The 26,259-nt window shown below is 38.4% G+C and overlaps 1 protein-coding gene across 9 annotated transcripts in view; it reads right to left on the bottom strand.

Annotated features, from left to right (window-relative positions):
* Window positions 1–23,687, bottom strand: part of LOC149222173 (protein-tyrosine-phosphatase MKP1-like) — a 66,926-nt gene extending 43,239 nt beyond the window's left edge. For 4 of the 9 annotated variants that reach the window (XM_089385290.1, XM_089385293.1, XM_089385295.1 and 1 more), the window contains exons 1-2: window positions 23,532–23,687; window positions 20,280–23,342 (exon numbers count right to left, since the gene is read on the bottom strand). In XM_089385290.1, coding sequence (XP_089241416.1) covers window positions 20,280–22,877 — 2,598 coding nt within the window. In that variant the 5' untranslated portion in view covers window positions 22,878–23,342; window positions 23,532–23,687. The other 5 variants (XM_089385298.1, XM_089385297.1, XM_089385294.1 and 2 more) reach the window with 5 other exon arrangements.
* Between the last annotated feature and the right edge of the window lie 2,572 nt (window positions 23,688–26,259).

The following is a 26,259-nucleotide window of genomic DNA, read 5'->3' as shown; positions in this document are numbered from 1 at the left end:
CATCATTGTCTATCAATGTACATACTCCACCTGGGTGTTCAACAAGTATGACCTTCCTTTGGACTACTCTTATCTTGGATAGCTAGTCCTCACAGAATATCGATCCACGACTACTCTTGTCTTGAATGCCCTACCACATTCTCAAAGAGTATCAAATGCCAGATGGTTACCCAATCCTCCATTCTTTCTTCCGAAGTGAAGACAAGAATGTAGTGTCTATCTCTCCCTCTCAATTAGGGAGGATACATAAACCAAACCAAGCTTGTCTCTCAAATACACAAGCTTCTTGTTTGGAAGTGACTTTGCCAATATGTCAGCTACTTGCTCATCAGTGGAGATATACTGTAGCTGCAGAACGCCATTTTGTACTAGCTCTTAAATATAGTGATACTTGTTGTTTATATGCTTTGTCTTTCCATGAAACATTGGATCTTCAGACAAATGTATACAACTGGTGTTATCACAAAGTATCATTGTAGGGTTCATCAGTCCTTCAAACAGATCGGATAGTAGCTTCCTCAACCATACTGCTTCTCTGCTTACTTCATAGGCTGCAACATATTCTGCTTCAGCACTACTCAAAGCAACTGTGTCTTGCTTTCTGCTCATCCATGAGACCATGGAGGATCCCAAACTGAAACATCCTCCCGTAGTGCTCCTTCCATCTAGCTCACTACCTCCCCAGTCGGAATCTGTATATCCAATCAGTTGGACATCATTCCTTTTATCATACCTCAGACAGAAGTGGATGGTTCCTCGCAGATATCTCTGAATATGTTTTGTTGTTATTCAATGATCATGCTTCAACTCCACTTGGAATTGACTAAGAACATTTACTGCAAAGCATATGTTTGGTCGAGTAGTCACCAAGTACATTAGAGAGCCGATAAGTTGTCTACTTGGAAGGATCATGTTGTAGCGACTACAACACCCTCCAAAATTTTGGCCTGCATCCAAATTTCAGAGCCTTCCTTGGTTTTTCCCCTTGATGGTTGTAAACACTCAAGCTCATCCCATGAGCTCTTGTCGAGTCTTCACACACCCTTTTTCACTTGATTGACCACTAGTCATCCCTTAGCATGTTGAGCGCTATGTCGTGCTTGCAAGTTTGTTCTGGCATTTTCAAAGGTTTGTTTTTGTGTGCATGAGTTGTTTTCGCTCTGGCAACATCAGTCGCACTCACACACAAAGTGGTCTTCGTCGGACATTAGACAGACCATCTTTGTGTTGTCTTGATTTTAATGAATGTCACCCTCATGTGGATTATTTCGTTGGACGGTGTATGTGTTTTCCCTTGAACTTTGGTTTTCACAACCACTGCACCCATTGTGGACTATTTGGCTAGATGCTAGACAGACCCTTGTTGTTCTTCTTGGGTTGGGACTATTCCCTCTCATCAAGAGGCTCACTTTACTTTCCCCCATTTCGATAGTAAGAGAACTCAGACATAGAGTTACATTAAGCATGTTGGAAATAAAACTGAGAGGGGGGGTGAATCAGTATTATCAGGTCAATTATTTTTCATTTCACAATCAGATTTGTATACGCTACTTCAGTTAGTAAATACCGCGTATGTACGCAACTTCAGTTAAGGAAACAAGTGTATATGAGCAGACTTGTAATTTAAATTATTCTTCAGATGTTGATCATTAATCTGTGCATCAAACCATATGAACAGTAACCAGGAACAGTAAAACAGAACATGCAATCACACATAAGGACACAAGATATAAGGTGGAAACCCAATGAGGGTGAAAACCACCTGCTGCAATTCGTCTCTATCTTCTTTCAATTAGAAACTTCTTTTTATAATGTTTCCGTACTGGTGCAATCTTATACCATTACACAGGCTGCTACCTGCAGAAGGCTACAACCTTCTCTCGTTCTCCATCTTCTCCTGGAGTGGAGCTACAACCCCCTTAGCTCTTGTATTAGCTGAGGTACTAGTACGTAGGTGCTAACCTACAGAAGGCTACAACCTTCTCTTTTCTTTCAGGGACCTCGTTTCATAAATTTTCAGATTGGATCCATGTATATCAATCAAACATCAAGTATATCTGCATTAACCAAACTCCCTTGTACAAACAAACACTGAATCAACCAATAACTTCTCAGAATGTTGTAACCAGAAAACAGTACCAATAACCAAACACCAATCCTAAACCCAGAATACTGCAGCAATAAACAGAAGTAGCTAAAACATATTTCATGAGATATACGCTCCTTCAATATATGGAACATGCGTGCATACGCTTCTGTATCAAGGCCATCTAGCGTATATGCTATTTTACGTTAGTGAACCAGCGTGTATACGCGCCTCTGTTGCGCTAAACCTGCATACAGATCTATAAAGATAATTTATCTTTTTACTTATTTAGACATTAGTTATAATACCCAGGTCATCATATTTATAGATCATGTCATGCGTCAAAAATAACAGATCAAAGATTTCACAAAGATACTTCTCTTCAGACCGCCTTAAGATCTTGACCCATCAATAGAACTTATCCTTCTCCTTGCGCTCAGGTTCCTCCTTGATTCAGATCTAGTTATGCACCATAACCCAATGACAGTATTCTCGATCTTGCTCTTCATAAGATATTCAATACTTCAGTTCCTCCTTGCCAAATGATCTCCTTCCCTTTTTATAGACTTGGGCCTTACTCACACCATGGTCCAAAACTATAGAGATCCAATACTAGGGACTCAATACATGGGTTCAATTGGATGCAATACCCAGGACCAAAACCATAGGTTCAAATATGACGGACTAAATAACATGGACCAATCATAAGTTTTCCCACATGTACGTGCTTTTCTTTGCATGAAAGTGTGTGCATACGTATATGTGCCTTTTGATCGGTACACCCGCGTGTATACGCGATTTTGTTAAGATGAACCTGCGTATACCTCATTTTCTTTCATTCTGAGAGCCTGAACTGTGATCTGCCCTTTGAGTGAGTTGCCATCAAGGACAATACCTGTGCCATAGTGTCAAACCTGTGCCATAATGCCAACAATCTCCCCCTTTGGACTTGATGGCAACCCCAAGTCACTCAAAAGCATTCTCCCCCTTTGACATCAAGGGCAAAGGGTTATGCTCCCCTTGAATACATGCTAAATCCTCTGCTCTACTGTGCTGTCCAAGCTCCCCCTGACTGTGGGCAAGGTCTGCAAGAAGATGATCCACACAAGAAACATGACTTTATACATTATAAAAGACCTTCCTATCACCAAATACTCATACATACATCCATCTCCCAACCAAGTGGGGATATTCCAGAATTGACTCATCCACCCAACCAAGTGGGGATATTCCAGAATTGACTCATCCACCCAACCAAGTGGGGATACACCAGAAGTTTACACATGACAAATAAGTACATTACATCATTCATCCCAGGCATAGTGGGGAAACCAACATAGGCTGTTACATGACCTTGATAAGAAAAGATATACATGACATAGAGACGAAATATCTATAACAATTCTATGAAAGTCATCAGCAGCATTTGTCAATCATCATTCAGATCAGCAACCATAATCTCCCTCTCCACCTGAAACCAAAACAGCTGTGAATGTAAACCAAGATCTTCTAAGATAATGCCAACAATGCATTATTAGAAGAATATATGCTCCCCCTGAACCTGTGCCAGATAGTCTCTGCCAGACCTATATCAGACTCTTTCCAACCTGAGTCTGACCACACTGCTTTCCTTCAAACAATCATATACGCGACTGTATTCACATAAACCGGCGTATGTACGCGGATCCTCCTCATTAAACTCGCGTACAACCACTTTTCTCTGGAACAGACAAGTTTCAACAGCAAGATGATGCATCAACTACTCCCAGCTTCTGTCTGAGGTATTCAAATGTCTCCCTAGGCAGTGGTTTGGTGAGTATATCAGCAACCTGTTCCTTAGAGGGAACATACTCCAACTTGACCTTTTGTTCAAGCACTTGTTCTCGGAGAAAATGATATTTGATAGGTATGTGCTTGGTCTTTGAATGCATAACTGGATTTTTTGAAATGTTGATTGCACATGTATTATCACATAGAATGGGGATGGGTGGAGTACAAATGATTTGCATGTCTTGTAATGTTTGCAACATCCAGAGGAGTTGTGCGCAGCAAGATGCAGCAGCTACATATTCTGCTTCAGCTGTAGATAATGCAATTGAATTCTGTTTCTTGTTGAACCAAGATACTAACCTAGGACCCATGAAGAATGCACCACCACTAGTGCTTTTTCTGTCATCCACACTTCCTGCCCAATCTGCATCTGTATATGCATGAAGTGTGAGATCTGTACTTCTAAGATACCATAAGCCATAGTTTTGAGTTCCTTGAAGATACTTAAAAATTCTCTTAACTGCCTGAAGATGAGTTTCCTTTGGATTTGCCCGAAACCTTCCAACTATTCCCACAGCATGCATAATATCTGGTCGGGTACCTGTTAGATAGAGCAGACTACCAATCATGGATCTATAGGTTGGTTGATGCATTGTTGTTGATTCATCATTTGCGCTAAGGCTACATCCTGTTACCATAGGGGTACATATTGGTTTTGAATCCTCCATCCCATATTTCTTCAAGATCTGCTTGAGGTACTTGGGTTGTGATAGAAAAATGTCGTCTTTGTTTTGTTGGACTTGTAAACCAAGAAAATATGTGAGCTCAACAAGCATGGACATTTCAAACTCCTTTTGCATTATCAAGGCAAAATTTTGACTCATGTCTTCTTCATTGCTACCAAAGATGATATCATCAACATACACAACAAGTATTAGAAACTTATCATTGTCAACTTTTATATATAGATTGCTATCTGTGGAACCTTTTGTAAAACCTTGTTGATGGAGGTACTTATCCAAGCGATGATACCAAGCCCTTGGAGCATGTTTAAGGCCATAAAGAGCCTTTTTGAGTCTGCAAACAAGCTTTGGATCATTTCCAAGGATAAACCCATCTGGTTGCTCAATATACACTTCTTCATCCAAGTCTCCATTTAGAAAAGCAGACTTCACGTCCATTTGAAATACTTTGAACTTCTGAAAGCTAGAAAGAGCAAGGAACATCCTTATGGCCTCAAGTCTGGCAACTGGAGCAAAAGTTTCTTCAAAGTCTATGCCTTCTTGTTGAGCATACCCTTTACAAACAAGTCTGGCCTTGTTCCTAATCACATTTCGATTTTCATTTAGCTTATTTTTGAATATCCATTTTGTTCCTATGACATTCTTATCTTTTGGTCTAGGAACCAACTCCCAAGTGTTATTCTTTTCAATCTGCTCAAGTTCTTCCTCCATGGCCTTTACCCAACAATCATCTTTGCATGCCTTTCTTACATTTTGTGGTTCAGTGGAGGAGAGTAATGCTAGATAACTTGAAGCTTCTGAAATGGTTCTTCTTGTTTGTACACCTACCTCCTTTTGCCCCAAAATTTGAGTTTCTGGATGATTCTTTTGAACGTACCTGGATGGAGTCTTTTCTTCTATCCTTATCTGTTCTTCTGGTGCCTCCTGGGTTTCTTCTTCATCATGAGTCTGATTTGTCGTAGAAGGATAGTCCTCGTCATCTTCAAACTCTTCAGATTTTACTTGCCTTGGAATGTTTCCTTCTTCATCAACCACTACATCAATACTTTCAACAATTTTTCCAAGTCATTTATTGTAACACTTGTATGATTTGTTGTGGGGAGAGTAACCAAGGAGAATGCCTTCATCTGCTCTAGGCTCAAACTTGCCAAGGTTTTCATCAGTCTTTTTGATGTAGCATTTCCTCCCAAAAATTTTGAAGTATTTTACCGTGGGAGTCTTACCATACCAAAGTTTGTGAGGAGTCTGAGTGTTGTTTACCCGGACGTTTGTCTTGTTGAGAATAGTAACTACAGCAAATGCGGCTTCACCCCAGAAGGTTGCGGGAGTTCCAGACTCATCAAGCATAGCACGAGCCATTTGTTGAACCGTTCCATTCATCATTTCCACTACTCCATTTTGCTGAGGAGTCCTTGCAATAGAGAATTCCCTTCTTATTCCATGTTCTTCACAAAAATCGAAAAACTCATTCGAGGTAAATTCCCCACCTCTATCAAACATGACACATTTGATTTTGCGATCTGATTCGTTTTCAACTAAGGCTTTGAATGCTTTGAACTTTTCGAAAGCTTCGTCTTTATGCTTCATAAGTCCTAACCAACAAATCCTGGAAAAGTCGTCAATGAACAAAATAAAGTATTCTTCTCCTCGAGGTGACCTTTTCCTAGATGGTCCACATACATCAGTATGGACAAGTTCAAGTGGCCTGCTAGTTGATCCTTCCTTCTCTGGGAAATTAGTTCTGGTTTTCTTACCAAACTGACATGATTTGCATATTGTATTGTCTGGAATTCTGATGTCAGGGAGATCACGAACCGCCTGATATTTACATGCTTTCCTTATCTGAGAGAAGCTTAGATGCCCCAATCTTCTATGCCATAGCCAGTGTTCATCATTCTTGCTAAGATAGCATTGTTGTTGTCCTCCCTTGAGTATGTATAAATTATTTGGAGTTCTTATGCCTTTGATCATTGTTTCTCCTGTATCAAGCTCACGAACAATACATCCATTTGATCGAAATATTACCTCATTTCCTTGATCACACATTTGACTGACACTTAATAGATTATGCTTTAAGCCATCAACATACATAACATTCCCAGCTTTGACCTTTTCTTTCAAAAGAACTGAACCTTTACCTTTTATGAATGCAGGGGTGTCATTTCCAAATGAGACCTTCTTTTCCTTTTCTAAGGCGCTATATGATTGAAGTTTTTCTTTATCACCTATCATATGTTTCGAGCATCCACTGTCGATGTACCACTGATTTTCCTGTCCTTCCGCATATAAGGCTATACCACATCTTTCTGGTTGCGGTTCTTTCTTCCTCCATGTTTTGGGGCTCAATGAAGCTTGCTCCTTTTGAGTTGTTTGCCGAAACCTACTCCTACATTCAGAATCTTCATGACCAAAGTTGTTACAGATAGAACATTCTATTTCATTTTCAAGAGCAGAAAAGTTGTTGTAGGTTCTTTTCATGATTCCAGTCACACTCCTTTGATTTCGTGCTTCTCTGGTCATGATGGTCTTGTAGGCAACGCATTGAGCTACTTTATGTCCAAAGTTATGACAAGAGAAACATTGGCCATTGAAGAAATTCCTGCGATCATCAAACCTTCCATTGTAATAGCCATTCATTCTTGAGGTAAATTGAGAATGATTTACCTGTGGTTGGTTGTAGCTTTTGTTCATCCTTGAAGTAGATTGCCCTCGATTTACTTGGTGATTTTTGTTCATTCTTGAAGTAAATTGTCCCTGATTTACCTGGTGATCTCCATTGGGCCTTTGCTGTCGATTGTCAACCTGTTCACTTCTCCTTGCAGCTTCAAGATAACTTTTGGAGGTAGATGGCTTCTGTGCTTGAGATGTTTCTTTAGTATACCCAAGACCTGTCTTGATTAGAGGAGAACGCTGCACTTTGATAATCTCATCTAAAGTTTCAGATCCTTTAGCAAATCTAAGATTAAGAGCTTTCGTTTTCTCAATGTCCTTTCTAAGTCCCACAATTTCACATTCTAACTTTTCATTGTGTTTCTCCATTTCAGCAAGTTGGAATGTCAGAGTATCTATAATCATATTTTTCTCTTCTAAGCAAATTTTGAGTTTAGAAATTTCTTCATAAAGACTTTCTTCATCTATAGCATCCAAGAAATCATCATCTTCAAAAGCCATCAAAAGTCTATAATCATTACCTTGTTCATCTTCATCGCTATTTGAAAGTCCATCACTGTCTTCATGTGTGTAATAGCTCTTCTTACTTACATTCTGTTTTCTGTTCCATCTAACTGGTTCCTTACCTTTGTCAAGCTTATCTTTATGAGGACACTTGGCAGCATAGTGACCGACTCTTCCACAAGCAAAACATTTGAAAGGTAGCTTACCTATGAATCTTCCAGAACCCCGTTGAAGGTTCTTGACAAAATTTGACTCTTCCTCTTCTTCCGACATATGTCCTGAGTCATTGTAATCTCCTTTTCCTGAGGCTTTGAATGCGGCTTCTCTCTTGTCTGATTGTCCCCCTTTTCTCATTTCATAAGCGGTTAGGATTCCGTGAAGCTGTGACATGGTAAGACTCTGTAGATTCCGTTTTTCTTCTATGGCAGAAACTTGTGATTCAAACTTAGAAGACAAAGATCTTAGAACCTTTTCAACCAAAACAACTTCTTTTATTTCTTCACCCAAATTTTTCATACAATTAACAATCTTATCTATACGTAGGAAATGGTTAACCACACTTTCATCATTGTACATTTTGAGATTTGCATATTGATTTCTGAGAGTTTGTAATTTTGCTCGTTTTACCTATTCATCTCCTTCATAGCTCAGAACGATCTTGTCCCGTATTTCTTTTGCGGTTTTGAGTTGCATAACCTTGATGAATTCTGATTGAGATAGGGTCCCTAATAGAGTATTGACAGCCTTTGCATTTGTTTCATACTGCTTCTTACCAGCCGAATCTGTAGGAGTTGCTGATGGAAAAGTGTATCCTGTTTCCACAATATCCCAAACTTCTGTACCAAGAGATTGAAGATAGGCAGTGATTCTTACCTTCCAATAGACGAAGTTGCTTCCATCAAAAATTGGTGGCCTGATTGATGCTTCTTTTTCGTAGTTGCTCATGATGATAGATCTTCCTTCAAGCGATCAAGCTTCTTCTGAAAGACCTGCTTTAATACCAATTGTTGGAAATAATACTGAGAGGGGGGGTGAATCAGTATTATCAGGTCAATTATTTTTCATTTCACAATCAAATTTGTATACGCTACTTCAGTTAGTAAATACCGCGTATGTACGCAACTTCAGTTAAGGAAACAAGCGTATATGAGCAGACTTGTAATTTAAATTATTCTTCAAAATCTGTGCATCAAACCATATGAACAGTAACCAAGAACAGTAAAACAAAACAGGCAATCACACATAAGAGCACAAGATATAAGGTGGAAACCCAATAAGGGTGAAAACCAGCTGCTGCAATTCATCTCTATCTTCTTTCAATTAGAAACTTCTTTTTACAATGTTTTTGTACTGGTGCAGTCTTATACCATTACGCAGGCTACAACATTCTCTCGTTTTCCAGCTTCTCTTGGAAGGGAGCTACAAACCCCTTAGCTCTTGTACTAGCTGAGGTACTAGTAAGTAGGTGCTGACATACAGAAGGCTACAACCTTCTTTTTCCTTCCAGGGACGTCGTTTCATAAATTTTCTGTAAAAATTTATGTTTTCCCACCCCGGTTTTCAGTTTCACCTTATTTCTCCCATGTAGTTAAATGCCCATTCCCATAACCATACATTTAACAGACTGAAAAAAATAAATATGGCTGAAAACACAAATTCTGGAAATTTTTCAGAATGCTGGAAATTGCAGAAATAAAAATCAGCGATTAAAAACAGCCATTAAAACACTGATATTTTTGGTCAACTTGACCCTGGAAAAACCCCCTACAACTCTTGGGGAAAACCAGTTTGAGAGCTCTTCTTTATTTCTGAAAATTGTCTTTTTACAGCGAGAATTATTCAGCAAAAAATCAACAAGCAAATTTACAACTTATCTCCTTTCCCGTGCCTCACAGCAATCTGGAAATTACAGCAAAAAGGACAGCAATAAATGCTGTACGGCCTCCGTTTTGTGTGCAGAAAAATCAGCAAACTGCTCCTCGATTTTTGTGCAAAAATCTGTCTTTCACTATGTGCTGAATCAGCTGTACCAATCTGCTCAACTGCTGCCTTGGAATGTGTGCCAAGCTGCTGTCTCCTTCTCCTTCCTGCTCAGAAATCTCTCTTGCTCTCTTGCTCTCCTTCTCCCAATCTGCTCATGAAAGAATGAATGACCTTTTCCTCTTTTTCCTCCTTTAATATAACTCCAAGTGACTTTTGGGTGATCCAAGTGACTTTTGGGTGATCTCTAAATCCAATGGCTAAAATAGATTTAGATCAATGGTTGAGATTAAATGCTCATTTAAATCTCACTTTCTATTTTTTAATTCACCCCACTTTAATAAAGACCCACTTAGTCATTTATTTCCGAAGTCACTTTTCCTTTCTAATTTTTCATTGACTTTATAAAAGTCACTTTAAAATTAGACTTAATAACTTTATCACTTAAAGTCACTTTTAAATTAGATTTAACTTTATAAAATTATAAAGTCACTTTAGGAGAAAAATTAAATTCTTTTGGACACTTTTCCCTAGGCCAAAGATCAAAGCCTAAGGGAACCACCTGTCCTCCGGTACCAAATTTCAACATTTTCAGACTGGATCCATGTATATCAATCAAACATCAAGTATATCTACATTAACCAAACTCCTTTGTACAAACAAACACTGAATCAACCAATAACTTCTCAGAATGTTGTAACCAGAAAACAGTACCAGTAACCAAACACCAATCCTGAACCCAGAATACTGCAGCAATAAACAGAAGCAGCTAAAACATATTTCATGAGATATACGCTCCTTCAATATATGGAACATGCATGCATACGCTTCTGTATCAAGGCCATCTAGCGTATACGTTGTTTTACGTTCGCGAACCAGCGTGTATACGCGCCTCTGTTGCGCTGAACCTGCGTACAGATCTATAAAGATAATTTATCTTTTTACTTATTCAGCCATTAGTTATACCCAGATCATCATATTTATAGATCACGCCATGCGTCAAAAATAACAGATCAAAGATTTCACAAAGATACTTCTCTTCAGACCGCCTTAAGATCTTGACACATCAATAGAACTTATCCTTCTCCTTGCGCTCAGGTTCTTCCTTGATTCAGATCTAGTTATGCACCATAACCCAATGACAGTATTCTCGATCTTGCTCTTCATAAGATATTCAATACTTCAGTTCCTCCTTGCCAAATGATCTCCTTCCCTTTTTATAGACTTAGGCCTTACTCACACCATGGCCTAAAACCATAGAGATCCAATACTAGGGACTCAATACCTGGGTTCTACACTTTGGATGCAATACCAAGGACCAAAACCATAGGTTCAAAGATGACGGACTAAATACCATGGACCAATCATAAGTTTTCCCACATGTACGCGCTTTTCTTTGCATGAAAGTGCGTGCATACGTATACGCGCCTTTTAATCGGTACACCCACGTGTATACGCGATTTTGTTAAGATGAACCTGCGTATACCTCATTTTCTTTCATTCTGAGAGCTTGAACTGTGATCTGCCCTTTGAGCGAGTTGCCATCAAGGACAATACTGTGCCATAGTGCCAAACCTGTTCCATAATGCCAACAAAGCACTCACCAGGCACACTCACCTCGCTTTCTTGAAGTTACAACCATAACACTCTCATGTGCTGAACAAGAAAACCTCTAAGATAATGGCAAATGGGCCATCGTACCGGATGGGACTCCTATACCAAACGGTGTGAGGTCTAGTTGGGACTTCATACCGGGAAGATCCCCTGAATGTTGGCGGGTCCAGCACCGTCAACTGATCCATAGGGCTTGATTAGGAACTTTTTAGTCTCTTCTAAGGCTATGATCATTAGATTGGTCATAGGTTTGCAGTCCATCATGTCAAACCTCTTCAGCATCTTGATCACTTTCCTTGACCCAAATAAACTTCATCAGGCCCTTGCCAGACTTCTAGTCCCAAATAGTAATGCATTAGCCCTAGAGCCTTCATGTCAAATTACGCTGCTAGTTGCTTCTTACATTCTTCAATTCGACCTTCTACACCTATCAAGAGAAGATCATCTACATACAAAAGAATAATTACAAGTTCACCATCTACAACCTTAATATAAAGGTTCGAGTCAGCAAAACTTTTTGTGAAGCCAATTCTTTGTAGGCATGCATCCATTCTAGCATACCATGCCCTTGGTGCTTGATTGAGACCATATAATGCTTTCTTCAATCTGCAAACATATGTCTTCCTATCTTTAACTTCAAATCCCAAGGGTTGCTCTATGTAGACTTCTTCATCTATCGTGCCATTCAAAAACGTAATCTTGACATCCATTTGGTGGATGTTCCATCCCATTGATGCTGCCAAAGAGACAAATGATCGAATCGTTGTATATCTTGTTGTAGGTGCAAATGTCTCTTCATAGTCGATGCCTTCAAGTTGAGAGAAGCCGCTAGCCACAAATCTTGCTTTATACTTATCTATACTTCCATCAGCAACATGTTTGATCTTATAGATCCACTTGGAAGTAACCACAAATTTGTCTTCAGGCCTAGGTACGATCTCCCAGACTCTATTCTTCATTCTTCATTCATGGCATCCTTCCCTTCTTGATTATTTACAGCCTCTTCAAAAGTGGATGGTTCTGCTTCTATCAGTTTTGTCATGTATGCAACATATCCAGAATATCTCTTGGGTTTCTTGCTTTCTCTAAATGAGCCTTTTGTTGCTCCATGACCTTTTGCATCAAGTAGTGTAGATTTCAACCAATTAAGTCTTTTCCTTGTTTCAGGGATGACCACAGGTTGAACAGGTTCACTAGGACCTTCTTCTTCATGATGTGATTCTTCTTCCCCCTTGTCAACTTCCTCCTCAAATATCAAAAGTTCATCATCATCAGAGTCTATGGAAAGTTTCTTTGATTTCTTGAATGTTATGCTTTCAACAACTATGACATCACGACTGACTTCTATGTGATGTCCATCTTTCATGTAGATCCTATAAGCTTTTGATGAGTTGTTATACCCAACAAAAGTTACCTTCATGTCGGACGGATCCAGCGTCTTTCTTTTGTTCTTTGGTATATGGAGATGCTCTACAGATGGCTTCTTTCCAGTGAACACTTCTTCCGCAGTTTTGTAATCTAAAGATCTGTGGGGACTTTGATTCTGAATGTAGACGTTTTCGTGGCTTCCCCCCACGGAAACTTAGGTAGATCCTGATCGTGTAACAATGCTTTTACACTTTCTTCAATGGATCTACACTTACGTTTTGCAACTCCATTTTGTTCGGGATTATATGGGACTATAAGCTCCCTCTTAATCACAGACTCCTTACAGAATGCTATAATCTCTTTGGATGTATATTCTCCTCCATTATCGTATCTTAGTATCTTGATTCTTCTTTCTGTAAGTTTCTCCACTTCAGCTTTGAATTCTTAAAATTTTGTAAATACTTCGTCCTTGGTTTTCATTAAGTAAACCCAGATCTTTCTTGAATGATCATCTATAAATGTGACATAATATAGATGACCTCCAAGTGATTTGGGAGTCATAGGGCCACATACATCAAAGTGAATGAGATTCAAGATTTCTTTTGACCATGAAGCACTGCTTCCAAATGGTCTATTGGTATTCTTACCCAATGCACATCCCTTACAAACACCTTCATGATCTTCCTTTAGATCAGGAATTCCATTTACTATGGAACTTAGAGTTGGAAGGATTTTAAAGTGTAGATGACCAAATCTTCTATGCCAATGTTCACATGGACTAGTTTCAATGTGAACTACGGCTTGGGCCTGAGGAGATATCAGTCTGTAGAGTCTTCCTTCTCGAATGCCAATGACTTTAGCTTGATCTTGAAAGCAAGTTCTTGTGCAAACTTGGAACAAATAGAATGTTGTTAAGGTGAATGTTGATTCTATCTTCCAACTTTATGGAGGTCGATCCAATACCTTTCACGAAATAGCTCTTGTTATCTCCAAGTTCCACTGAATAAGCGAATTTTCATTTTGATAAGGTCCTAAACCGATTGGAATGGCCAATCATGTGCCTCGATGCACCATTGTTAATTACCCAAATGTCTTCATCTTGGAATGTGCTAGAGAGAGCCGAGAAAAGTCCTTCATTTGTTTCTTTGACTAATACATTATTTGAAAAAGACAGGAAACTCCATGCTTCCTTGAAACCTCTCTTGAGATGGCTTGCGATCTTCTTGATGAACTTCTTCACTGTAGGGTAGATCTTCATGATGCTCTTAGATAACCTTAGCTTTGATACCATGTTGAGAATCAATAAGGCAGTGAATATGTTAATTCTCTTTAACTTGATAACTACTTGTGTTACCTTTTACCTTATTAGCTTTATTCTTTATTATTATAGTGTGAGATACATCAAACAGTTACCAAAACAAAAGAACAGTGACACGGAATATAAGTTGCAGGCCAAGGTCAAAACCCCTCCTCTTGAGGACAAAACCCTTAAATCTCTTCTCTTCTTATAAATCTTCAATTGACGAATACCATTGCCTAATGACTCGGACAAATACCCTCCAATATCAAGATCAACTCGGCTTCCCACTGCAAGGACTTCGACCTCATACTATAGATCTGAAATTCTGTCTCCCGACAACTGCTGCTACACCTCTTAGAGACTTTGATCTCCTTCATATAGCCTTCTCTTTCCTTCGCTTGCCTTTTCTTGAGACCTGAGGAGTGAGACACCCTAAGTGACCTTCGCTTGGTTTTCCTTCTCTCCTTTCTCCAAGATCAAACCAAAGATAGCCCACCGCAAAAACCCTAGCTTCGTCTTTCACAAGAGAGAGACAGAGAACTAGCCCAAGCACTTCAACTTGTTCGACTTCTTCTTCGACTCTTCCTTGTCCTCTACTTCACATAGAATGAGTGTGAGTGAGTGTGTCTAATGGAGGACGAGTTCCTCTATATATAGGCTCCTTCAAAGGTAAACGTGGCTCTTCATGTAGGCCAACTTAATCTTGAAGGTATTTCGACATTTTAAAGACAAAATAATTTTTCCTTTACAAGAGACAACGTGCCCATAAGCTCTTCAATATATGACAATGACTCTTAAACCTAGGACAAACCATAGAAGCACTCAATGGGTGCTTGACCTATAAAATAAAAGAACTTGAGCATGAAACCCATGCTCCAATAATAATAATAATTTCTTTTCATTTTATAGTTCACAAGAATAAATTTCATACTTATGAAGACCGAACCTAGTTAAACATTTTTTAACAAAATATGTCATCAATATCCTTCAGAAGTTTTGGCATGATGGAGTGCAAGTATATGGCAACTCCTCCTATGTTGATGAACCTGAGAAAACTAAGAGAGATTTTGAGTCTGACTTGGTGGATTTGCCCATGTACCAAAAGTTGACTGGATCATTGATGTATTTGGGTAAAACCAGGCCAAGTATTTGCTTTGCAGTAAGCACCTTGAGCCAGTTCCAGATGGAATCGAGACATGAGCATTGGATTGCAGCAAAGCATATATTGAGATATTTGCGTGGTGTTGTTGACTACTGCTTGAGATATGCTTCGAATGGTGAGATACAGCTGTAGGGATATACGGACTCTAACTGGACAAGGACTGCAGATGATAGGAAGAGTACATCTAGCGTATGTTTCATTTTGGGTTTTGTTATGATATCCTGGATGAGCAGGTAGCAGACATTTGCCACACTCAATACTGCAGAAGCAAAGTATATTGCAGCTTGCTTGGCATGTTGTGAGGGAGTATGGATTCAAAAGTTACTCTCTGGATTATTCGACCAGATGTTAGAATCGTCTGTGTTGTTATGTAATAATCAATGTTGTGTGAAGTTGACAGACAATCCATTGTTTCATGATAAGACAAAGCAAATTGATATCAAGTACCACTACATTCATGGTATGATACAAAAGGGGGCAGTGAGGCTCCAATATATCTCTACTAATGAGCAGAGGGCTAACATTCTCACAAAGTCTCTATCTCAAGTGAAGCTTGCATACTTCAAAGACAAGCTTGGACTAGTGGAGAACTCCTCTATCAGTGAGAGGGAGCATTGATGTGACATCAATAGGGGCATGGCTCGGATTGTTGGTAACAACAAGAGATTGGCCTGGACTATTGATGGGTGGAAAATACGGGTACGGCTCAGACTATTGGTGAGAACAAGAGCATGGCCCAAATTGTTGGTGAGATAGCATGAGAGGTGGAAATTCTTGAAAGGAATTATCTCTGAGGCTCAGACACTTGTGTAGTGGGTGCCTCTTCAGCATCATGGCCCAGAGAGAGGCTTTGGATTTGGGACATAAGTTTACCTAGGGTTATACAATGGGCGGTGGCAACCCTAAACTAGTCAGAGTACCATAAGGTGAGGCGCTCATCGAATCATGGTGATAACTTGAGTAAGTACCATCAATTAGGTGAGCTAACCTATGTTGCGGTACATATTGATGATGATGTTAATGTTGACCTAGATAAAGATGTTATCAATGAGATTTACCTTTCTTTTAGAAAGAGAAAACATCCAGATAGTCTTTACGAATACCTCCCTAGCTAAGAGGGAGTGTTGAAGAATGTAGCTATGGTCGGTCTTCATAATACTTTATGTATTTATAATACTATGTAAAAACACGAAAGAATAGTAAATCTTAAATTAGAGGAAAGAAAACTAAAAGAAAGGAAATCAACAAAACCACCTAAATAGCTCATACTCACGTAAATAACATATTTACCATAAGTTACAACCCACCATAATTTAAGCAAGTATTTGGGTAAAAGATGGGATAAGGAACAAGATGTAAATAAATATACTTACCAAGAGTTATTGCCCACCATTATTTATGTGTTCTTCAACACTTCGACAAATGAGTGGAAGTGTAAATGTGCAGACTTACTAGAATTTAATTTACAAAGAGACGTGACTTAATTTAAGAGACGTGTCTCTTGGTTGTAAAATACACTTGAAATTTTTCATTTTACATTAATTCATTTATCACTCATGTATATCTCTCTCTTACACGCGTGATCTCACATATCCTAAGTTTTCAACATTGTGATCTCTACTTTCCTTTCATGGTTATTGGTTGAATTTTTGAAGTGTGATTGCTTGATGAAGATAAAGGAACTATAATATATATTCACAAGTAATTACCATAGTTCAAAAATAGTGCTTGTATCCATTGCACTCTATTTTTTCAACAAAAGATTGCCATAATTGATGTGCCCAAAAAAATAGTGCTTGTATCCGTTGTACTCTATTTTTTCAACAAAAGATTGCCATAATTGATGTGCCCAAAACTAGCATGCTACAAGAGACTAGAAGACAATGTACCTTCATTTTGGTGTGAAAGGTATGCAAAATTTTGTGCCCAAGCATATGTCCCTTTTAACTTCAACAAATTCTCGTCCTCCTATTCTATCATGATGACCATATTGTCTGAACACCTCCTTATTTTTATTGTTCCATCCAACGTGTGAATGAAATGGCCTTGCTATCGAATGTGCAAGAGGGTGTAGCTATTATGGTGTAAAAGGTAAGTAGAATTTTGTCCCTGAGCAAATGCCCCGTTCAACTTCAATAATTACCCTTGATTGGCATATAAATCCGGAATATAACATTTATCATCATTGATCACCAAAGTCGTACTTGTAAGCTAAGTGTAACCATTACAACAAATAATATCTAACATGAAATGAAATGTTATAAAATGAAATGAAACAACTTTCAAATTTCACGAAATAATTCATTACTAAAGAGTTATAATTGCCAACTTCAAACTTAAATTGTCATATATTGTCTAAAAAAATATCATAATAAATATGAAAGAGTCAATAGTTATAAAAACTGCTAGAAACTAGAAAAGACAAGTAAATCTATTATCAATTGCTTATGCTTGGGCCTCTTGCCACCACGAGAAATGTCTAGTTTTTTAGTCTTGTTGGAAAATCAGGATCTTTGTCATTAATATCACCCTCTAAGCATTAATATCCAGAGGTATCTTTGTCATTACCTCTGTATTTGTATAGGGATCTTTGTCATTACTATCACCTTCTAAGCATTAACATAAGATAGAAAAAAGCATAGCATGTCAAGTCAAGATTTTGTTTGAGTGATGCGTACATTTTTAGGAGGGTCATGATAGAGGAGTTCGACAACCAATGTCACTAACATCAAGGAACATAGAGGGATTGGTGCTCTTGATTAAATACGAGTTCCATACCCTAATACATGACAAAATTCAATGGAAACATTACAATCCTGAAAAACTGATAAGTCTACTGGATTTTGAATGAAATCTAAAATTCTACTTTCTCCATATGAAATCCAATGAGGTCGGAACCACTCTCAAACATCCTGAGTCATTTCATGGTAATGTTAAAAATTTAAGTAAAAGGATGAAAATGAAAATTAAGGAGAATGTCACTTTACTTTAAGAATTTAACATTACCATGAATCGCATATCAATACTAGGGCCATAGGCTTGATCATTAAGTTGCCCCACTCAAAACTTATTTGTTTCTTTGAAAAAAATTTGCATTTGGAACATTACTGCAAAAAAAGTCTAAATGCTCCCGAAAAGGCAGGGAGCATTTTTTTTAAGGGAGCACACTCCCGACCCGCTCCCAAATTGCTCCCGCTCGGAGCGCGGATTGGGAGCGGATCGAGGGGGGGCGCTCCCCCACAACACTGGTCCAAACGCTTTCAAAAGAGGGTCCACTTCCTTGTGCAAATGTGGCGTTTATAGAAAGAAGAGTATAAAAAGGAAAATCTCCAAATCTAGGCTTCAGTTCCTAGTGGGCTATATTGCTAGGTTTCTTAGGTCGGAAAGTATGCCCAGAGAGTTGGAGGGGGCACTCTATAGCCATGGAGCAAACTGAAGAGGGAAGAAAACCAGCTCCAAATCATGGAGTTATCAAAAACAACAACCTTATGTCAGGGAATGAGTAACTCCATGCATTGAGAGTTTTCATTAAAATGAGCCATATATAAATACAAGATGAAGTGACCTTTGATTTCATCCTCCAAGAGGTCCAATGACTCTTCATATTTCTCCTAAATTAATTATTTACAAAAATATTTACAAAATACCATAATCACAACAGATTGAAACAATAACATTTTATATGACAAAAAATATTGATAATCAATACTAGCATAAAAAACTACATAATTTTTTTTTAAATCAGACTGACAATGCATGGCATCTACATCAGTATTTCACTTAGCAAGAAATAATCACATGTCAATAGTGCCTTTCAACTGTTTTCATGTTTCTTTAGTTTTAGCAGTACATATAGATGTTTAATTTACAGTATGAAATTACATGTCCTGGAATCGACTAGAGATTTTAATTGAGAGTTTAAGGAATTTCTGGCAGACTGCAACTCATTGAAGAAATTTGTGCAATGTCTGAGGGGGACTCACATCTCATGAAAATGGCATGCAATGGTTTCTTGTTCTTCAGGATTCAGTCTCTCTATGAATATTCTTCACTACATACAGCAGCCACCTTCTATCAGCTCTGAACGAAAAACAATACGAATGTCCATTTGATGAATAGGTATAATATTGGCTAATTCAGAGTGTTTTTTTAATTTTCCCTCAAAAAAATTGTCATTATTAAAAGCCATGTTTGGTTTTTGCAAACATTGTATACCCAAAATTGTTGGGAGTACAAATCTAATGTCTTTAACTTGTCCATTGGGTTTTTCTTGGGTGGTTGGGAGGAATGATTGCCATCCTCCCCACCCAGATTCAATTCCCACAAGTGACACAATAAGCTTTGTTGAAATGGCTTCAAGAAGTCCCTCGAGGAGTGAAACATGCATATGCATCATATGAAAATATAATGATATTTCTCATAGAAAAAATTGGCTTAGACTGGCACTTTCTATAGTTCCAACTGGCATCCAACTTACTCCTAAAGTAGCTAATGGTAGCTTATATAGCACACTCCTTTCAACCACCATTGCCCTTAGATTTCTGTTCTAAACCCACAGATTCTGACTTTTGTAAATGCAGGAACAAAAAGTTTAAAACTGCCATTTTTTCATCTTATTTAAATTTGGCATTAGCTCTTGCATTTCATAGAATTGACAACTTGCTGCATAATAGTCCTCCCTACAGCGAGCAGATTCATCAATTGAAGTTTTGATAGGATTAGGTAGTCCAAAATAGTGTTTAGCATCTATAATGTACTAAAATGAGCCATGCAACATGTTTTATTCTCTTTCTTTCCTAGTTAATGCCGAATGTTTTGACTAATCACACCAGTTTGATTAAAAAAAAACACAAAACAAGGGGTAAGGAGAAAACAAAGAAGATAAGTAGACTTGGAAAGTTTCCCTGATATGCTTATGGGTAAAGAGTGAAAACAGAGCATTGAAAAAAACCTAACCAACCAAACCATAGATTTGAAATAGTATCTTAAATTATTACAAAACACTAAATGTCCAACTTGCAACAATCTAAGGAATTGAAAAATTGCAAATACTAAGCAGAGTTTGAGAATGTTTGTGCATACCCTGATAGGAGTATCCGTCTTTAAATCCATTTGCTCGAGGAATTGACGTCCAATTTGCATCCAATAAACTTCACTTGTTTCTCCCCCGTCATTGTTGTTGTTGACTTCATTCCTTTGTTTGTCGGCAATCAAATCGCAACCCACCCACACATAGACTTCATTTGCATATTCTGGATCTTCATGTCCTTGGCTAGGTACTAGAAGAAGGAAAATTGTACTAGAATCAAGATCAACTATATCAAACATGTCTATGCTTTCTAACTTGGGCCAATCATACAACATTGGCCGTGTCCATTTACAGCTACTCTTCTGCTCTGGCTTAATAGGGCAAGGTGACTTGCTCTCTTCTATACAAGCATCAATCATAACTTCACTAGGACTAACTGAATTTCCTTCCCAGGAAGTATCTATATTCAGGCCAAATATTGGGAACCTTGAATTACAGGAGTCTAAACCATGATCTTCTCTCTCATGGCATGATCTACCGCATGGTACATGAGGCAGATCATATTGAGCTCCAGAATTTTGACTTCCTTCCTTCTGAACTGTCTCCCTCTCGTCAATACAAGGATGAACTTGAGACCCTTTTGACAAAACTCTGGAACCAAGAAAAGAATTTTTGCCTAACACTGGCAGTTGTAAAGAAGGGGAAACACTCCCCCGCCTTTGTGCCAATGACACTGGAGAGACTTTTGACGGAAAAGTCTTTGTACTGATCTGCGAAGGATTCAGAGATCTCTCAAAGGTTTCCATTGAATCTGGCACTGGAGACTGTGAATGAGATGAAGAGGATGGGGACCAAGAAACAGAGGAACTAGAAGAGGGAGTAAAAGGAAGAGACGATGGAGAGGGTGAAGGAGATTTTGAACTAAATTTAGAATCTGAGGAAATGGAACTTGGTGAAGACTGAGGAGAAGATGAAGATGTTGAAAGATCCATAGACGAGAGTTTTATGTCCTGCTTGGCAGACTCGATGCCATTTTGCATGTCTGCCTGGGAAACTGTATTTGAAACTGTAGCAGCCAATTCTTTCATGTTTCCTGCCACAAATTTACGACGCAGAATTCCCCAACCATTTTCTCTTGTTGGAAGACGAGTTTCGCATACAGCTCCTGAAGAGGGAACAGGGGGCACAACCCCTCCCACAGTTGCTCTTCGGAACAGCTCAAAATCTACATCATATGATTCTACCCTCTTATTCCCGACAGAAAGCCTAAATTCTTTTGCATGACCTTTTAAGAGATCCTCGGATTCCTGTGTACCCATTCCAGGTTTCTCTAAACGTCGAGGGGCCTTGCAGAGAGCATCCCAAAATTCAGGGTTTTCCTCTCCTTCTAAGACAGTAATAATCGGCCCCTGAGCTCGCTCATATCTTACAACTTGGAATGCAGAAGCCTTTGCTGCTAAAGCAATCGTGTGCTCACAACTTTGTCCAATCCACACATAAATTGCAGAAGGCACGTGAACAATAAATGCACCTCTGGAATCCAATGCAGCTGGTGAAGGATTATTTAAAATATTTGGAACTAAATGTAATGGATCGTAGGGTGAATGTGGAGCCATTCTATACAATCTTAGCAGAGAGTTTGGACTCAATGGTGCTGCATGCACCCTCTTTTGACATTGCAATAACTGGCATGCGAAACCCATATTTGGATTTGTGATACCCCGTGCAGCTTTTACATACTGAAAAGCATCTTCGAAGCTCTGACCTTTCCGCCACATGAGATAAGCAATAACCAATGAAGTTGAGCGGGATACACCCTGGTAACAATGGACAAACACTCTCCCACCTTGCTCACTTACCTCCTCAAAATAATCAAATACATCATACAATATACTCGTTATATCTTCACATGGAGAATCTTGTAACCACAATGTCTTATATATCAAATCTTTTTTGAAATATTCTGGGCATACAAATCCAACACAGTTCAGCACATGGGTGATGCCATTCTCTTCAAGAATCTCTCTGTTTCTGGCGACTGCATCACTACCCAAGTAAATATGATCCGCCACTCTTGAGCAATCCTTATCAAAGAAGGCGAATTTCTCCCTCTTGACCTGAAATTCTGTGGGTTCTGCATTTCTTTGAACAGAACATAAATCAAGCCTCATATCTGTGCCGTTTCTCAAATTACTGCCGTCCTTCTTCTCCCGAGGGGTAGCTGGAGTCAACCATTCTCCAATGTCATCCGACCCTGCCTTTGGCCACTCATCCAAGCTTCTTCTAGCGATGGATAGGGGCTGCAGCGGTGGAAGGGCCGACCTCACTTTATTGAGTTGCTGTGACCGAGGAGTAAGAGGAGGTCCTCGGTTTGTAATGCTCGGCACCTCTGCCGGTAGCCGAAAAGAAGACTTCACATCTGCATGGTTGCAGGTAGCAGGACTTGCAGGTGCAGAGCGAGAGGACGACCATGAGACAGACCTCCAAAACGTCTTCCGAACATTAGGAATTTGTCGTTCTCCCTTGTTGTCGCCATCGCCATCTGCATCCTCCCCTACCATGCCCCCTCTCTCTCTTACTTTTTCCTTGCTCTCTTCAGTCCCTGAAAATCCTGCTTCCGACTCAAAGTCCTGTTCTTTACCCCAATTCATGACATGAGAGTCCCTTAAAAATTTAAGGTTTGACTGCTCAAGTGGATTTCACCTACCACAAAAATGCTTGAAGGGGAGCATTTATTCATACAATACACATCAAACGCATGATGATGAATAATCCCAACCCCGCTGGAGGAGTTGACACTTTCTGGGCAACTCTGCCCTTTATTTCCACCGTTGAAAATAAAAGCAAGGTAGACGGCAGACATGAAAAGGAACAAGCGCGGGTCCCAAAGTCGAAACGTCAAGTTTTACCCTAACACCCCACACTTCTCATGACTAATTTTCCCAAAGCTGTCATCTCCCACTGCACAAAAGACACCAACTGTTACTGCGTCGAAATTTTTGAAGTTTTCATGTCAGCATGGCCATGACTGCCATAAACTCGAACTCGACACTAAAACCCTTCTCCCTGTTTCTCCTTCTTCAGCAGCTATCACCTCAAACCTCTGTGCCTTCAACCTATATTATTATAAAGCAAAAACCTAAGTCCAGCGACATAAGAGAGCCTATGTATTTTGCAAATGAAGGGCTGCATGCAGAAGACCTTAAAGGGAGTGTGAACAAAATCAACCCTAGAACAAACGAAACTGCATTCAAATTAAAATTTGCACCCAAAAAAAACAAATGGAGTTTCTTTCAGAGGGCTACCTTGTAAAAGAATGCGGCGATTTGAACACGCTCCCCCTAATTGACGCAGCAGCGAAGTTGCGCATATGGATCGATCAGAACGGAGAAGTGAAATGACGAAATCAAACAGTGATTTTCACACCAAATGGAAAGGGGCCGCCGCTGGTCGGTCAGTAAAATGGTCGGGTCAATGTCGCCGGCGTTTAGTCACCGCCGGTAAACTTTATCTCGTTTTCGGTTTCTTTATTTGGTTGGCACGTGTCCAATTGGACCGTTTGAGTTATTTTCCGATAACAAAATCTAAAAATATCAAAATTCGATAATTAATGCCATTAAAATGCAAGACACGCGACGATGTGGACAAAAGACCGTTAAAAATGACCAATGAATGCTTTTTATTTAGAGGAATTGGTGTGCCGCTAATTTTGGGGCTTTTTTATCACTTATTATTAATTGGTACATTGCAACTCATGCCCACATGCACAAATAATTAGGCCACGTTATTTATTAATAGTAATAGCAAAATAGTTGAATAACCATAATCAAGGGTTCTCCCAACCTTGATGAATTATTTATTTCAGAAATTCGTTATATTTGATATCATTATTGAAAATGTAAAAATATCTGAAATAATAATATACATTCCAATTTATATATAAATTAATTAAAAATGTATTTAAATTATTATTATTATTTTAATATAAATTAATAAAAAAATATTTAAACGGTGATTGTTTTTATCATTTCTTTAAAATGTTTTTGAGAATCTAGAAATGGAAACTAAACGTCAAAATTGGGTTAAAACAATTATGGAAACTTGAGAGTTTTAATTATGAAGAAATGAGAATTTGGAAATGAAGTAAAATATTTACATTAAAATTATATTTTTAAATTAATAAATTTAATATTTATTTAATTATTAAAAGTGTATATTTTTTATATATTTAAGATATTGCTTAAAAAAAAGGGGTTAGGATGAAAGATGAGTGAAAAAGTTACGATAAGTGTCTATGTGTAGGTAGGATGTGGTGAAATTTATTGTCTTTCAAAGGAGTTGATGGATCTTTTAATGCTCAATAGAGGTGCACTCTGACCCCAGGTGGCTCACCGAGAGAGACCATCTATATGGCCACAGAGATGGGTTAATGCTTTTCAACTGAATCTACCAAGATGGCATGGTCAGTGGTTGCTCTCAATTCTTCACATGTCAAGTTGAGGGACAAGGTAAACCTGACAAGGTGGATACATTGAGTTGGGTTGATTTTACTCATGGGGAATACTTGTTAAAGTTGAGATACTTATATATCAATGTAGACAAAGAGCCAAAAGTTCTAGCCTTGTGATGGAAGAAGTTTTTGAAGCTTTTGTTGTGGTGCATTTTAGAAAATAAAATTCCACAAATGAAAATTTAAAAAAGAGATGTTTTTTTTTTCTTAATTGGTGTACATTGTGTAAAGATGCAAAGGAAATAGTGGAACATCTTTTTCTAGTATCTCTTGCTCGTATTCAAGAATATTGTGTAAATCATTATCTTTAAATTCTTTGTGGCGAGATATCTCTTGCAAAGAAGCTTGGCAACTTTGGTGGGATCGAGCATACCCAAAAAAAAAAACTTAGAAATCAACCTCCTATCATAAACTAGGCCATTAGGATTGCTTGGAATAATGTCATGTTACAGGAAAAACTACAATCCCTCAAAACGTGGCAGCTTGAGTTTTAGCCACTTATGAATTAGTTTTTTTGATGTTATATCTGCCCACAAGCCACGGAATATCACTCCAGAAGAAGTGGATGATGCTCACCCCTCGGAAGGCCACGGAATATCACTCCAAAAGAAGTGGATGATGCTCACCCCTCGGATTTCTTTAACAGTGCTCCCTTTTTTAGGCAACTACGAGGGTGTGGTTCTTTATTTCAATAAAAATCATTTCTTTAGACTTCAAAGCGGGCTTAGCAAGGGTACCAATAATTATGTTGAATTATGTGGTCTAAAGCTTTTATTTCTTTTTCCTACTCAGAAGGGATGCAAGCAGCTTCAGATATTGAGAATTTTATGGTTATTATAAATTGGTTTAATTGGGTCACCAAATGTCACATGCACACACTCATCCCCATTGATGAGATTATGGAATTAAAGAAAAGCTTTGGTTAGATTTCATGTTGTCATATCTACAGGGAGAGGAACTCCATTGTTGATGGTCTTTCCTAGGCGAGCGTGAAAAAGAACTTGGGCTCGAGGAAAATTGTGGAACAAGCAAGAGACACACAATAGGAGTACTACCATAGGCCTTTTATAGAAGGCATGCAGTCAGATCTCTGATCATATTTTGATGATGTATCTATTATATTGAATGTGGGTCTCTCTTCATAATTTTGATGATATATTTGTTATATTGAATGTGGGTCTCTCTTCATAAATTTGTGGATGGCAACATGACTTTTATTTTGACTTATGTATATTTCTAAGAAATTTATGGATGGCAATATGCCTTTTATTTTGACTTGTGTATATTTTTTAGTAATGATATTCCCAAAACATGTTACTAATAGGCAAGACAAGCGTGCATAAGCAAGACAAGACTGCTATTTTTGTTTTGAGTTTGGAGGGATGGTTGTTTCCAAAGAGCCTTTTTTACTGCACTTGCATGCATATACAAATGTAATTTCCAATTCAAGAAATTTACATTTTTTTTGACAAAAAATAAATTTATTTAAACTACATACAAATCTTATTTCAAAATTTATTTAA

The sequence above is a fragment of the Pinus tabuliformis genome, chromosome Q (genome assembly GCF_031772625.1).
Source record: "Pinus tabuliformis cultivar Carrire ecotype Pingquan chromosome Q, CPIR1, whole genome shotgun sequence".
NCBI classification, from domain to species: domain Eukaryota; kingdom Viridiplantae; phylum Streptophyta; class Pinopsida; order Pinales; family Pinaceae; genus Pinus; species Pinus tabuliformis.
The sequence above is the reverse complement of the archived record's forward strand: the minus strand, read 5'-3'. Positions and strand labels throughout refer to the sequence as shown.